The sequence below is a fragment of the Oryx dammah genome, unplaced genomic scaffold, assembly GCF_014754425.2.
Source record: "Oryx dammah isolate SB20612 unplaced genomic scaffold, SCBI_Odam_1.1 HiC_scaffold_26, whole genome shotgun sequence".
Classification (NCBI taxonomy): Eukaryota; Metazoa; Chordata; class Mammalia; order Artiodactyla; family Bovidae; genus Oryx; species Oryx dammah.
Window position 1 is genome coordinate 33,265,167 of NW_024070210.1, and position 14,167 is coordinate 33,279,333.

Genomic DNA, 14,167 nt, shown 5'->3' on the forward strand with positions numbered 1-14,167 from the left:
CAGTTAATTCCTGACAGTACATAAGTGAGAAGAATTTACAAACTGATTATAAAACTAGAAATATTTTTTTCCTTCTCTTATCTCAATTCAGATTCCTCTGGTATTACAGCTTTTTGATACTCTGCATGCACTTTGCAATCTTCTGGTAGTAAACCCAGATAATTTAAAGCAAGTCTGCTCAGGAGAACAACTTGCTAATCTGGACAAGAACATTCTTCACTCCTTCGTACAACTTCGTGCTGACTATAGATCTGCCCGCCTTGCTCGACATTTCAGCTGAGGTTGAATTTACAAGGGAAATGTGTTGTACTCCAGCAAGCCTTGGTTGATAGAAAGCACAGAAGGTTTCTTATGACACAGCCAACATTTTATTGAAAAATGACTGTTTAGAAAAACAGCAGCCATACTTACCCTTGAGGATTTATTTGAAATTTGGACAATACTAAGAATATTTTGGTTTTTCCTTAAAAATTTTAATTCCATTTCTGAACTTATATAAATCTCAAACTCTGTGAAGCTATATGTCATTTTTTTCATCCTGGAAAATGTTGATGTCAGAAGGTAAATGAGATTGTTACCAGTATTCCAGTTCATGTTCTTTAACATAGTCCATTGGGAAATTTCAGCTTCCTGTTTTGCACTAATGATGGGTAAAATACAGCAAGACTCATTTATTATTTATCAATTTTCAATGACCTTTTCAGCAGTGGTAATTGTTAATCAGATTATTTTTAAGTTTTCCTGGAGAACTTTTTACCTATTTCAAAGGTTGAAAATTGGGCATAATTTCTGTAGTTGGTTCATTGAATTTTTTCTGAGGTACAACAGTAATACTATTCCAAAAACATGTTATAAAGAAAACTAAAATGAAATACATTTTATGTAGGTATTAGCAGTGTGGATCAAAATACATCTGCTTTCTGGGTAAAAGGAAAAAAAAAAAGTTTACAATTTCTTATTTGGTAAACAGATTTTAAGCCAATGCTAGCAAGAAGTTAATAAAGCTACCTTATTTTATATTTCACTTAAGATAAAGTAGAGGATGTTAACTAAAGGACCATATTTATTCATTATTTTAATATTATAAGGGAAGTAAAAAAGTGAGGTATAGACTAAATGGTGCATATGAGAATTATTGGCAGTGTTTAGCAGCAATGCAGTCCTTTAAGATTTTTATCCTTATGCTAAACTGAAATAAGATGGAATGGCTAAACATGCAGGTAGTCTTCTATTTTAAGAGGAATTGGGAATTGATAGTCAGCATTATATTCTAGTCCAGAGATGAACTTTGTAAGGACTAGTAGTTTTTAAATATATAGTGTCTGTCATTATCTTTTCCCAGGCATTTCTGAAGTGATTCCTACTGAGTGTAGTTAATTGAATTGGCTTAATATGGTGACATAATAAATCACTTATAAAATTTTAAATATCAAGTGGAAATTAGAAAAAATTATTAACTATAAACTTTCTCTGCAAGAATGCATTCTTAGCTGTATGTAGTGTTTCGGCTTCCATTGTATTATTCATAGTCTTACAGGAAGAGATAAACTTCAATGTTTGACTCATTTTTGGCTTTTCTTTTTCCTCTAATATAGGCTTTTGGGCCTAATTTTGGAAAACTACATTTAAGAATATGTTTCTGAATGTTCAACTTTACCAAAACTTCCAGGTCCAAAGTGAGCTAGCTACTGTTTAAGTTACTTTTAACTGAATTTTCTTCATTTTCTGTTTAGCCCAGTGTTACCTAGGTAAGCAAGAGAAATAAAGTATGCCAACATTTATCAAAGCATTTTAGGAAATTGTGGCAGCTTTGGAAGGCTGTCTAGTTTTCTATTCCTTAGCCAAAGGAAAGCCAGAACAGGTTTTGGATATTAGAGAAAGTCATATGCTTGTACTATTGCCATTTTAGAAAGCTCTGATGTGAATTCAAATTATACCTCTGTTACTTAAAGCCAACAGTTTTAAAGCAGTAGTTTTACTGGCCATTTGAACTTTGTACACAGTGTCAATTTGTTTTAAAAAAAAAAAAAGGGAAAAAATATCAAATAAAACATGAGAGAACATTATAAGACTTCCACATCAGAGAAGTGTTTCAGATTATTTTGTTTGGATTAATTTTTAAAATGTAAAGCATATATTTGTTGCTTACCTATTTTGTTAATTTTTATTTTTATACTTGAGTTATGTGCAATATTTTCCATTATGACCACTGACAGGACACTAACAAAGAAAACTCATAAGTGAATACTTAATTTAGAAGTGTTAACATTATTGCTCAATAAACAAATTCCCTGCAGTTGTTTTTTTATTTCACTCCATTTTTACATTTTGAAGACATCATACTGAATTTTATAAATTATTTTTTATTGAATTTTTAAGATGTTCCTTATTTTTCATGGCATAGGTCTTCTCACTTCCTTTTTAAGCAGAAAAATACTTGACTATATAATCAAAATTAGGAACAAAAAATTTCTCTTAAGAAAAAAAATTTATTGTATAAAACAGTGTGCATTCTTTGGATTTGTTATATTTGATTTTTAAAGTAGTTTTCATATTAGTGGACAGTATGAAATTTTGTCCCAAATATATATGACTCAAAAGAGATGATAGATAAGTAAACATAGGCATATGGTAAAATTTTAGGTAGTGATAAAGGAGCTTTATACATTAGTAACTTTAGCCAACATTTGAATAAGGAGAATCTTCATAATTTTCCAGTTTCACATGAGCTAACATGCAATGTTTAGATAATATTTTGAAATTAAAAATATGCCCTTAAACACTGCATTTTTAGAATTGCAGAAACACTCAAGAAAAAGCTTGAGTGTATTATGTTTTCATAAAATGATACAGAAAGTGAAATATAGAATGCAGGTGATATTGAAAACAACAGCTAACCAAAGTAGATGAATACTTCTGATGAGGAATTATTACATAATGGCTGGATGCATCCTTAGACAGTTGGCTATCTGACTATTCTAAGACAATTATTAGTAACCTCATTTTGAGTACCACCATTGTTGTAAATCCCTAGCACCTTTCTTCTTTTAAAAAGAGCTTCTAAGTAAGTTAATTTATGGTATAGTTTAGACTATCTCTTTTCTCTTTCACTTGAAATATTTCACATCATAAAATAATTTAATTATACCCAGTAGATAGATTCAAAGTGGAGAATGTGCTGCTTCCTTAAAATGCCTTTTGCTCATCTATGATGATGAATATTTACATCTAGTTAGATAAAGAGATTTTTGTTCCTGAAATTCCAGAAAACCTGTTAAGGTGGTCATGTTTATATATTACCTAAGGCATCCCATAGATGGAGGAGCCTGGTAGGCTGCAGTCCATGGGGTTGCTAAGAGTCGGACACGACTGAGCGACTTCACTTTCACTTTTCACTTTCATGCATTGGAGAAGGAAATGGCAATCCACTCCAGTATTCTTTCCTAGAGAATCCCAGGGATGGGGGAGCCTGGTGGGCTGCCGTCTATGGGGTTGCACAGAGTCGGGCACGACTGAAGCGGGTTAGCAGCAGAAACGACTTGGCAGCAGCAGCAGTAAGGCATGCTTGAACTGCATGTGAGAGTCAGGTATCCTGGGTGTGTAATTTGTTAGTGACTTCAAAACCTCATATCTTGGAGTTTAGCTTTTTTTTAATGCAGAGATATTCTGTGTATTACTCTTATTTGCCCTTTGACTCAGAAGTGTGAGATGTTTTTTAGAAGCATAATTTCTAGCGGAGAATTTGACATACAAAGCATTGTGCGCTTTCATCCATTTAGTTTAGCTATATTCAGTTCTCTGGTACTTCACTTTGCTTGAGAAAGTCTGTCGTGAAATACATTGTGTACTTTGGAGGAAAAGAACCAGTCCATATTGTTACTTTAAGTAATTCTACATAAAGTAAAAATGGCCTTTAAAAATTTTGATGCATAATAAAGATAATTATAGCTATATTTATTGACTTAAGTCCTGTGCACTGTACTAAGCCCTTTGCATACGTTATTTCATTTGGTTTCAAAGCAGCCCTAAGAGCAGAGTACTGTTATCTCCATTTGAAGATACCCATTGCCTAGAAAGTTGTAAGTAGATCTGCTTAAGGTCTGCAGCTAAGTAAAAGGCTCAGATTGAAACCTGAATCATTCTCGCTATTTGTGTTTTATGCACTTTTCTCCTTATGTAACATTAAATAGGTCCTTTAGTTTGATGGGCTCATTAGTTTTGCTTAATCTTTCCTTTCATCCAATATTTGGTTCTCACTGTAGTGTTTAGATTATGAAGTTGAGATACAGAGCTAATTAATTTACTGTTAGACTTTTTTTTTATGTGTCCATTGTGTAGTCATACTTTTTAAATTTGGTTTTAAAATTTTATAAGTGGTCATGCAATTTAATTGAATATTAAGTTTGTGCCTACTAGAAATCTTTCCTTCAGAAAGTTCTTTAGTATTATTTTGTGTAGTCATAGTGCTACTTGAGTTATAATTTTTGCAATAGAAAGAATTCAGATATTTTGTGCCATATTTTGTACCATAGGAGTAAACGACAATTCCACCTTTAAAGATAAGAAATCAGTATTTCTACCTTCAGAAACAAACTATTTTAACGTCATGAGTTTGCCAATTCTGTTGATCATTTAGTGCATTGGTAGTTTTAAAATAGCTAATGCTAGAGTGAAAGCATAAGAGAAAAAAGTACTCAGTGTATTAGCAATAGGCTATCATTTTCATGTAATCAAATATTGCATATTTAATCTTTTTAAAATTGCCTTAACTCTTAACTTTTATTCTTACTACTGAGCAGTCTTTCTCTTTCCTAATTTAAGGGGAGAAACAACCCTCAGTGTAGAAGAGAAATCTGACACATTAGAAAATAAGAATTTTAATTGGTGATTTGAAGCAGCTAGGTGACAAGACTGATATTTTTAAACAAGGCCCTGCGTACTTTCGGGGCTTCCGTTGTGGCTCATCTGGTAAAGAATCTGCCTGCAATGTGGGATACCTGGGTTCTATCCCTGGCTTGGGAATATCCTCTGGAGAAGGGAAAGATAACCCACTCCAGTATCCTGGCCTGGAGAATTCCATGGACTGTGTAGTCCATGGGGTTGCAAAGAGTTGGACTTGACTGAGTGACTTTCACTTTCACTGTATACTTTTGGGCTTACCCTGGTGGCTCAGACAGTGAAGAAACTGCCTGTAATGTAGAAGACCTGGGTTTGATCCCCGGTTCAGGAAGATCCCCTGGAGAAGGAAATGGCAACCCACTCCAATATTCTTGCCTAGAGAATCCCATGGACAGAGGGCCCTGACAGGTTGCAGTCAATGGGATCTCAAAGAGTCAGACATGACCAAGCGACGAACGCTTTTTTCTTTGTATACTTGAACATTGTTATCTGGGAGGTAATGCTAAACTTCAGTTCGTAGGATTAATAACACTTTTGTGGGGGAGAGACAAGTAATTAACCATACTTGCTCATTTCCTAAGTGGTTTAGAAGGTTGCTATCTGCTTCACCGTACATACGAAGCCAATTGAAATATGAATATATCACAGTCATACTCCAAACAGCAAACAAGCTCAGAGGAGAGTCATTTATTCAGAAGGCATAGATTTGTGCTAGACAGCAGTGATGCATTACAAATATATAATTATTTTCACTAATATTTGAGCAGGTGGAATGGATTAGAACATGGTCAACATTATGCTGCTGATAACATGTATTTTTCTATATTAATATGTACTGTGCAACATGTATTAAAATTGTCAATAATTCATTTTAGCCGAGATACTAATATTTGTATTACAGTGTTGAAGAGACAGTATCCAACTGAGCCACTTTTAATTTAAAAGTCTAAAACTGGAATTAAGTTTACTTTCAAAAACCACTTAAATTACTTTATAATCACTGGAAGGTCAATAAAACATAAAATTATCAGTGACTGGTCACTTTATAGGAAGAAGTATAGAAAGTTAAGAATAAGGATAAGAATCTGGAATAAGTTAAATTTCATTTATAGCTCAAATGAGTTACCTCCTTTTGTTTTCACCATTGGTAATCTTAAATGAAGGAAAATGTCTTTTTCCCAGAGCATCTTCACATTAATAAACTAAGTCTGAAGATTGGATGGAACCAACTCCAAGGAATTAATCTTCAGCGGTAGGCTTTCAGATTTTTTAGATTAAATTTTGAGAGGTAGGAAGCCTTCTTGATTCCCCTGTAATCTTAGGTGCCTTGGAATGGGGCCACCTCTTTTTACCTACGTGTCATTTTAATCTTTATACTGCGGATAAAAATTTGGTTTGTTTGAACTCTGGCTTTTTGTGTGGCAATCTATCAAACCTTCAGCTTTTTGCTATAGAGTAATTAGCCGAATAGAATCTGGGCAGTGCTGAACTGAAGAAAACTGTGACACTACCTCTTAAGTATATTGTTTGCAAGTGCTGTGTGCTATTTAGAGGATTCACATAAAAATATGTGAAAATACTTTATAAGGAATAATACTAAGTGCCTCTATATTAGGATTCTTCAGTAGAATGTATTTTCAGTTTTTGCCACAAGGGGGAGGAGTTATTTTTATAGTAATACAAGCATTTTGTTCCATTAAAAAACAGAATTCACATAGCTTCTCTCTCTCACAACACCTATGAACATGTCACTATCCTAACAGGAAGAGGGTGTGAGTATGTGTGTGTCTGTAGATTCTGAAAATCCTGTGTGAAAAGAATTATCTGAGTGAATTAATGACATAAAACTAAACAGTTTTGAAGAACATGTATGTTCACAGTGGACCCAGGAGCTGGACAGAAGAATTAAAATTGTTTTTTAGGGTTATATATCTCATAGAATTCCTTTGTCAACTCCTTAATAGGAATCTATTGATTAGTTTTTTGGTTTTTAAGGAAAAAAATTTGAAACAATCTCTGACTTACAGAAAGATTTTAAATATTGTACAAATAAAATTTTTCCACTTTGAGAGTAAGTTGCTGTCATGATGCCCCATTACCCTGTAATACTTTTTTATTTCCAACAAGAAGAAATTCTCCTATATAGTCATAATACAATTATCAAAATCAGGAAATTAACATTGATATATTACTCCCATCTAATCCTAAGACCCCTTTCAAGTTTCACTGATTGTCCCAATAATGATTTATAAGGATCCACTTTAAAATCATGTGGTGTTTTAGGTTGTAATATCTCTACTTTCTTCCACTCTGGAATGGTTTCTTAGTCTTTCCTTGACTTTTGCTACCCTTGACACTTCTGTAGATTATCAGCCAGTTATGTAAAATGTTCCTAAATTTGAATTTATTTCCTCATGAATAAATTCCAGTTGTGCTTTTTTGGCAGGGATATTACAAAAGCAAGTCCATGTTCTAATTGCAGCCTACGAGGTAGTGCACAATCTCAGTGCACCATTTCTGATAATACTCATTTTAATCACTTGCTTATGTTGCTACCTATCAGGGTTCTCTACTATAAAGTTACTTTTTCCCTTTGTAATAATTTTGTGAGAAGGTAGTTTGAAACTATGTATATATCCTGCTCCTAATCAAAATTTCAGTGTGAGTTAATGGTTTTCTGGTCAAAAGATTATAACATGTTGCTTATTTTGAATCTCAAATTGTCTCACATTTGGTTAATGGGATCCCCTTCAAGTTGGCTCCTATCTCCTTTAGACATGTCATCATTTTTTAAGTGCTTTCTTACATTGGGCACACAGCTTTCTCCAAACTCATCTTGTATTTGCCTGCCCCATAGTTTGAATCAGCTGTTTCTTCATCTTTTTAGTGGAAATTGGTATTTAGAAACTACAATTTGTACATGAGATATGCTTTTAATTGAGATGTCTGTGCCACCACTCCTCAGTGGATGGTGCTATGAGGTTTTGTGTGTGTATATACACGTATGTTTTAAATTTACATACACATACACTCTCCTATGTGATACCCTTTTTACCTCATTTGAGCTCCAGTACCCGTGTTGTGTTTCCTCCCCCATGCAAGAGGGGGGCTTCCTCACTTCACTCAGCCTCTGAGGCTTTGCCCATAGAACAAGGTAGGGGGAATGAAAACAGTCATTACAGAAAACATGTAAAGATTTAAAAATTCTAAATAAAAATTGCTCATAATCGTTTTATTCAGAAACAAATTTTTGGTGTATTTTCTTTTATTGTAGTGATCAAATTAGTAACACTGAATTGAGAAAGGTAAAGTGTTTATGCCAAAAACATGAGACTTGTATTTATTTTGAAGGAATTGAACTGAAATCATGTCATATGTTTTTCTATAATACATGTCCTTGCTATTGTGAGCAGTTGTTAATTAATGATAAAGTACATCAGTGAAACCAATTCTGAGAATGGAAATCTGACCGTTAAGGACTAAATACCAATAGGATATTTTTACTAATAAAATTAAAAAGAAAATGATTATAAAATTATTGTGTAGGCTGATAAAAATACATTTAAGTAAGATCAATTTTATATGAGAAAGTCTATCTAGACTGGATTTAATACATGTTAAATTTCATTTGAAATAGGAGTCTGTATCTGGGCAAATTGTTCAGCCCACAGTTTCCTTTTTTATTTATTTATATATATATATATATATATATATTTTTTTTTACTTTACAATTCTGTATTGGTTTTGCCATACATCTCAGTTTCCTTCTTAGTGCTCTGTGATCACTGCTATAGCAAGCTTAAATTCTGTAATTCCAAATGTAGGCATACTGTTAAGAGCCTATAGTGATATCAGAAATAGATTAGCTTAAGAAGTCATGTCTGAACCCAAATGAGGATATCTGAGAACTAGATCCTCCTACAATACTACTGCTCGCAGTGACCATGTACCACGTTGATTAAGAGCTAAAGCTTTTAAATCAGCTCAATGGCAGATGTGCATCATGCGTGACCTTGTCACTTACTAATTATGTGACCTTGTGCAAATGTTATAAAGTGTGGAGAAAAGACACTTGTGACGTGTTTAATAAAAGATAACTTTAATAGTTTTAATTACGTACCATCCCCACCAGCTAACGAATGTAATAACAGCTTGCTGTGGGCTTCCACAGCACCTAGTTTCATGCTACCATTATAACACATTACTGGCTTATTATTAGCTGCATACTTTTTCTCAGTAGGCTAGACTTTTGAGGGCAGGATCTTTTTACTTAATATCCCTAACTTCTAATACTGTACTGAACAAAGGACAGCATTTCAATAAATATTTGTTAGATGAAAAATAACTGAATGAGATGATCCCACATAGGACTAGAAATACCTTTAAAAAGCTGACAGAAGAGATGATGAAAAACAATCACAAGTGTCTTTTCTCTGCACTTTGTAACACTTGCACAAGGTCACATATTTAGTGACAAAGTTACGATGCACATCTTGTTGGGCTGATTTAAAAGCCTTAGCTCTTAATCAAAGTGGTATATGATCACTGCAAGCTAGTAGTATTGTAAGAGGATCTAGCTCTCAGATATCCTTAATTTGGGTTAAGACATCTTAATTTATTTCTGACATCACTATAGGCTCTTAACAGAATGCCTTTTATTAAACACTTATTATGTGTCCGGCAGACTTCGCTGGTGGCTCAGATGATAAAGAATCTGCCTGTAATCCAGGAGACCTGGGTTCGATCCCTGGGTTGGGAAGATCCCCTGCAGAAGGAAATGGCTACCCATTCCAATATTCTGGTCTGGAGAATTCCATGGACAGAGGATCTGGTGGTCTACAGTCCATGGGGTCACAAAGAGTTGGACACGACAGTGACTCACTATTATATGTCAGATACCTTACTAATAATACATTTGTTATTGCACTTAATACAATGGGGGCTAAGTACTGTTGTTACCCCCATTTTAAAAATGAAGTAAATGTGGCACAGTGAAGATAGCTAACTTGACTGAGGTTACATTTCTAAAAAGGAAGAGTCAGAATTCAAACTATAACCATGGGTTGCCAGAGCAGTGCTTTAACCACTTTGTTCTATTACCTCTAACTCCAAAAAGATTTCACAAAAGAAGGTTAGATTTCAGTTAGGCTTTTAAAAGACAGAGTATTTCAGAAAATGGAACAGGTGGAAGGAAATGGCAACCCACTCCAGTGTTCTTTCCTGGAGAATCCCAGGGACAGGGGAGCCTGGTGGGTTGCCGTCTATGGGGTCGCACAGAGTCGGACACGACTGAAGTGACTTAGCAGCAGCAGAGGGCATTCCATGTAAAGGTGACTTACACTTGCAGAAGTGTGGTGCATGAGTCCCTGTTGTATTCACTGAGCAGATCTTAGGGTATGTGGTCTATCAAAAAAGCAAGTAAAGCTGGAATATTTGGATCAAGTTTAGTTTCTTAAGAATCTTAAGTGCAATGCAAATTGTTTAGGCTTTACATAAAAATAATAAAGAACCGACCATTAATGATTACGTAGGTGAAAAACATGAACACTGAAAAGATGGCTGATAGGAATATGTGACATGATTGAGGGGGCAAAAGAGAGCTGAAGCTAGGCTACTGCGTTAATCTGGATGGTGAAGGCCTGAACTAGGGGAGTAGCACAGGAATGCAGAGGAAGTGGTGGATTCAGGAATCACTAGGAAGATTAAACCAATGGGACATATATTATTGATTATTGAATATGGAGGGCAAGGAAGAAGGAATCAAAATGATTCCAGGATTCTTAAATAACTTGTTGAAGACTAACATTACTGACTTACATTACATACATTAGCAAAAGTATGCTTTTTTAATCATTTTTTCAAAAATACTAGAAATTGTGGTAACAAAAACATCTATTTTTTTATGGTTTTGAAACAGGAATGATTTTGAAATTTGAATAATATTTTATTTGATAAATGTATAGTAGTTGAATTTTTTTTTTAAAGCTTTATAGCATTTCAGTATATGGATATAATTGGTAGCCTCAAATGACACCAGTCCTAGAAAATTTTAAGTTGGGAAGTATGACTTCCTACAGTTGGACTGTAAGTTCAGTCACTCAGTTGTGTCCGACTTTGTGACCCCATGGACTACAGCATGCCAGGCTTCCCTGTCCATCACCAACCCCCTGAGCCTACTCAAACTCATGTCCATTGAGTCAGTGATGCCATCCAACCATCTCTTCCTCTGTCATCCTGTTCTCCTCCTGCCTTTAATCTTTCCCAGCATCAGGCTCTTCACATCAGGTGGCCAAAGTATTGGAGTTTCAGCTTTAGCATCAGTCCTTCCAATGAATATTCAGGACCGACTTCCCAATTCAGAATTTTAATCTTTAACCTGGGGGATATCAAGTGTCTTCTGGGAAGACACTGCAGATCTGTAACAGTTCTCAGCCATCATATTTAACTGTAATCCCAAAGACTGTATGTTTATCTCAATAACGTTAACAATACTCCTTAGAAATAGTATGTGCAAAGCATGAATACAAATTACAGATATATCACAATTTAATTGTATTTGATGGATTTCAGACACATTTTGAAGGTATATTTTTGGATCTTTTAGAAGTTTTACATAACTGAGTTGTCTGAAGCAGGCTACTAGTTAACCAAAGGATTAGCAAAATCTAGAAGTTTATTTCTGAATTTGATTAAAAAACACACACATTGTCATTCTTATACTACAGATGCCTTTCTTTTTTATGTTTTTTTTTTTTGACGATCATTTTTAAAGTCTTGACTGAATTTGTTACAATATTGTTTCTGTTTAATGTTTTGGTTTTCTGGCCATGAGACATGTAAGATCTTAGCTCCCTGTCCAGGGACCAAACCCGCACCCCTCAGCATTGCAAGGTGAAGTCTTAACCACTGGACTGCCTGGGAAGTTCCTTCAGATGCCTTTATGTCTGCTTTAGCAATTTTATTAACACAATGAAGTAAAATTATTTTCATTGTGATTACTAATGGCTTTGATCAGAAGAGATATACAGAATATTATTTTTATTGCCTAAGAAAATTATGGATATACTTTAAAATTTTGTAATTTAGTAAATATTTTAATATACATATTTAACTTTCATTAGTAAAGAGAAATGTGTTTTTAAAGTAGATTTTAATATTTTGATTTTTCTGTAAAGGAGATTGATTATAAAGTAAATGATAGTCACATATAACTACAGAATGCATATTCATTTTAAGTGCACATGGAAATTTACAGAATTGACTGTGCTAGGGCTATAATGTCCTAACAATTTCAAAAATTTGATATTCAGAGTATGTTCTGTGACTATGGTGGGATAAAGTTAGAAATGAATCAATTTGGAAAAAAATAAAATTTCTGAATACTCAGGAGTCAGAAAGATTACGCTGGAAATTAAAAAATATTTGAACTGAGTGGTAGAAATAGAACTTACCAAAACTTGTGGGATGCAGCTAAAGCAGTGCATAGAGAAACATTTGAAGCCCTTAATGTGACTATATTAGAGAAGAAGAAAACATTTAAATCTATTTCAAAAAGTTAGAATAAAGCATCAGATTAAACACATAGGAAAGAAGGAAAGAAAATAACAAAATATTAAAACACATAGAAGAGAGGATCAGTAAAAACAAAATCTGAAGTGTTTTGTAAAGACTAATGAAACTGATAAACCTCTGCAAGATTGAACAAGTGAAAAAGCACAAATTTATCTGAGGAAAGAAGTTCTGTACATATTCTGCAGACAATAAAAAGTAAACAAAAGATTAATTAACTCTTTGCCAATAAACTTTAAAAAATAGATAAAGGTTATGCTTCAAAAACTTTTTAAAACTTTATGCTGATATAAATTAGAAAATATTAACAATTCTATATCTATTAAAAATAGTTACTTCGTTAAAAACTTTGCTGTGAAGGAAACTTAGGCTCAGATGACTTCCTTGGTTAGTAATGGTAAGAATGGAAACTATCTCCCTGAGATCAGTAGATGCTTGGTACCACCACTTAGGTTTAATATCATAATGGAGATCCTAGCCAATACAATAATGCAAAAAAAAAAAGCAGAAAGAAAACTCATTATTTGCAGATATTGTGATTATGTACATAGAAGGTCTACAAATAAGTTATAAGTGAAATTAGCAAGGTTACAAACTGTATACTACAGATTACAAATTATTCTTTAAGCCAATAAACAATTAAAAAAAATTTTTTTTAATTACAAAAACATCAAATATCTAAGAATGAAACTAGTGAAAGACATGTAAGACCTCTATGCATAACATTATAAAACAGAATTTAAAGGGGTTGAAAAGCCATATTTATAGCTCAGGAGACTCAGCATTATAAATCAGTCCTCCACAAAGTGATCTGTAGATTTAATCCTAATCAAAGTTTCAGCTCATTTGTTGTAAAAATTGACTGACTCTAATCACGACAAACTGTGGGACATTCTTGAAGAGATGGGACCACCTTAAAGAAAAGCAGAGACCTTACTTTGCTGCTAAAAGTCAATATAGTCAAAACTGTGGTTTTTCCAGTAGTCATGTGTGGATGTAAGAGTTAGACCATAAAGAAGGCTGAGCACTGAAGAACTGATGCTTTCGAATTGTGGTGCTGGAAAAGGCTCTTGAGAGTTCCTTGGACAGCATGGAGATCAAACCAATCAATCCTAAGGGAAATCAACCCTGAACATTCATTGGAAGAACTGAAGCTGAAGCTCCAATATTTTGGCCATCTGATGCAAACAGCTAACTCATTGGAAAAGACCCTGATGCTGGGAAAGATTGAAGGCATAAGAAGAAGGGGGCGACAGAGGATAAGATGGTTGGATGACATCACCCATTCAATTGACATAGGTTTGAGCAAATTCTGGGAGATAGTGAAGGACAGGGAAGCCTGGTGTGCTGCAGTTCATGGACTCACAAAGAGTTGGACACAACCTAGTGACTGAACAACAAAATTCATATGAAAATGCAAAGATCCAACAATAACCAAAATTTCTTAGAGAAGAAAAACTTGGAGAACTTTCAGCACATTAAAAAGTTACAGTAGTTAAGACAGTGTGATATTGACAAAAAATAGAGCAGCAGAGCAAAATAAAGGGCACAGGAATAGATTGGACTGATACATGGATACTTCCAATTATGATGGAGTCGGTGCTGAGGGGTGGTATATTTATGAATTTTGATCCCTCTTCCCTGCTTAATACCACACACAAAAAGGAATTCTTGGTGGTTTATGCACCCAAGGGTGAAA

The 14,167-nt window shown here is 34.1% G+C and overlaps 1 protein-coding gene across 1 annotated transcript in view; it reads left to right on the forward strand.

Moving 5' to 3' along the window:
• Positions 1-8,143, forward strand: part of EXOC5 (exocyst complex component 5) — a 57,685-nt gene extending 49,542 nt beyond the window's left edge. Inside the window, exon 18 of the mRNA XM_040226375.1 lies at positions 92-8,143. Coding sequence (XP_040082309.1) covers positions 92-280 — 189 coding nt within the window. The 3' untranslated portion in view covers positions 281-8,143. The remainder of the gene's footprint in view (positions 1-91) is intronic.
• The last annotated feature ends 6,024 nt before the right edge of the window (positions 8,144-14,167 follow it).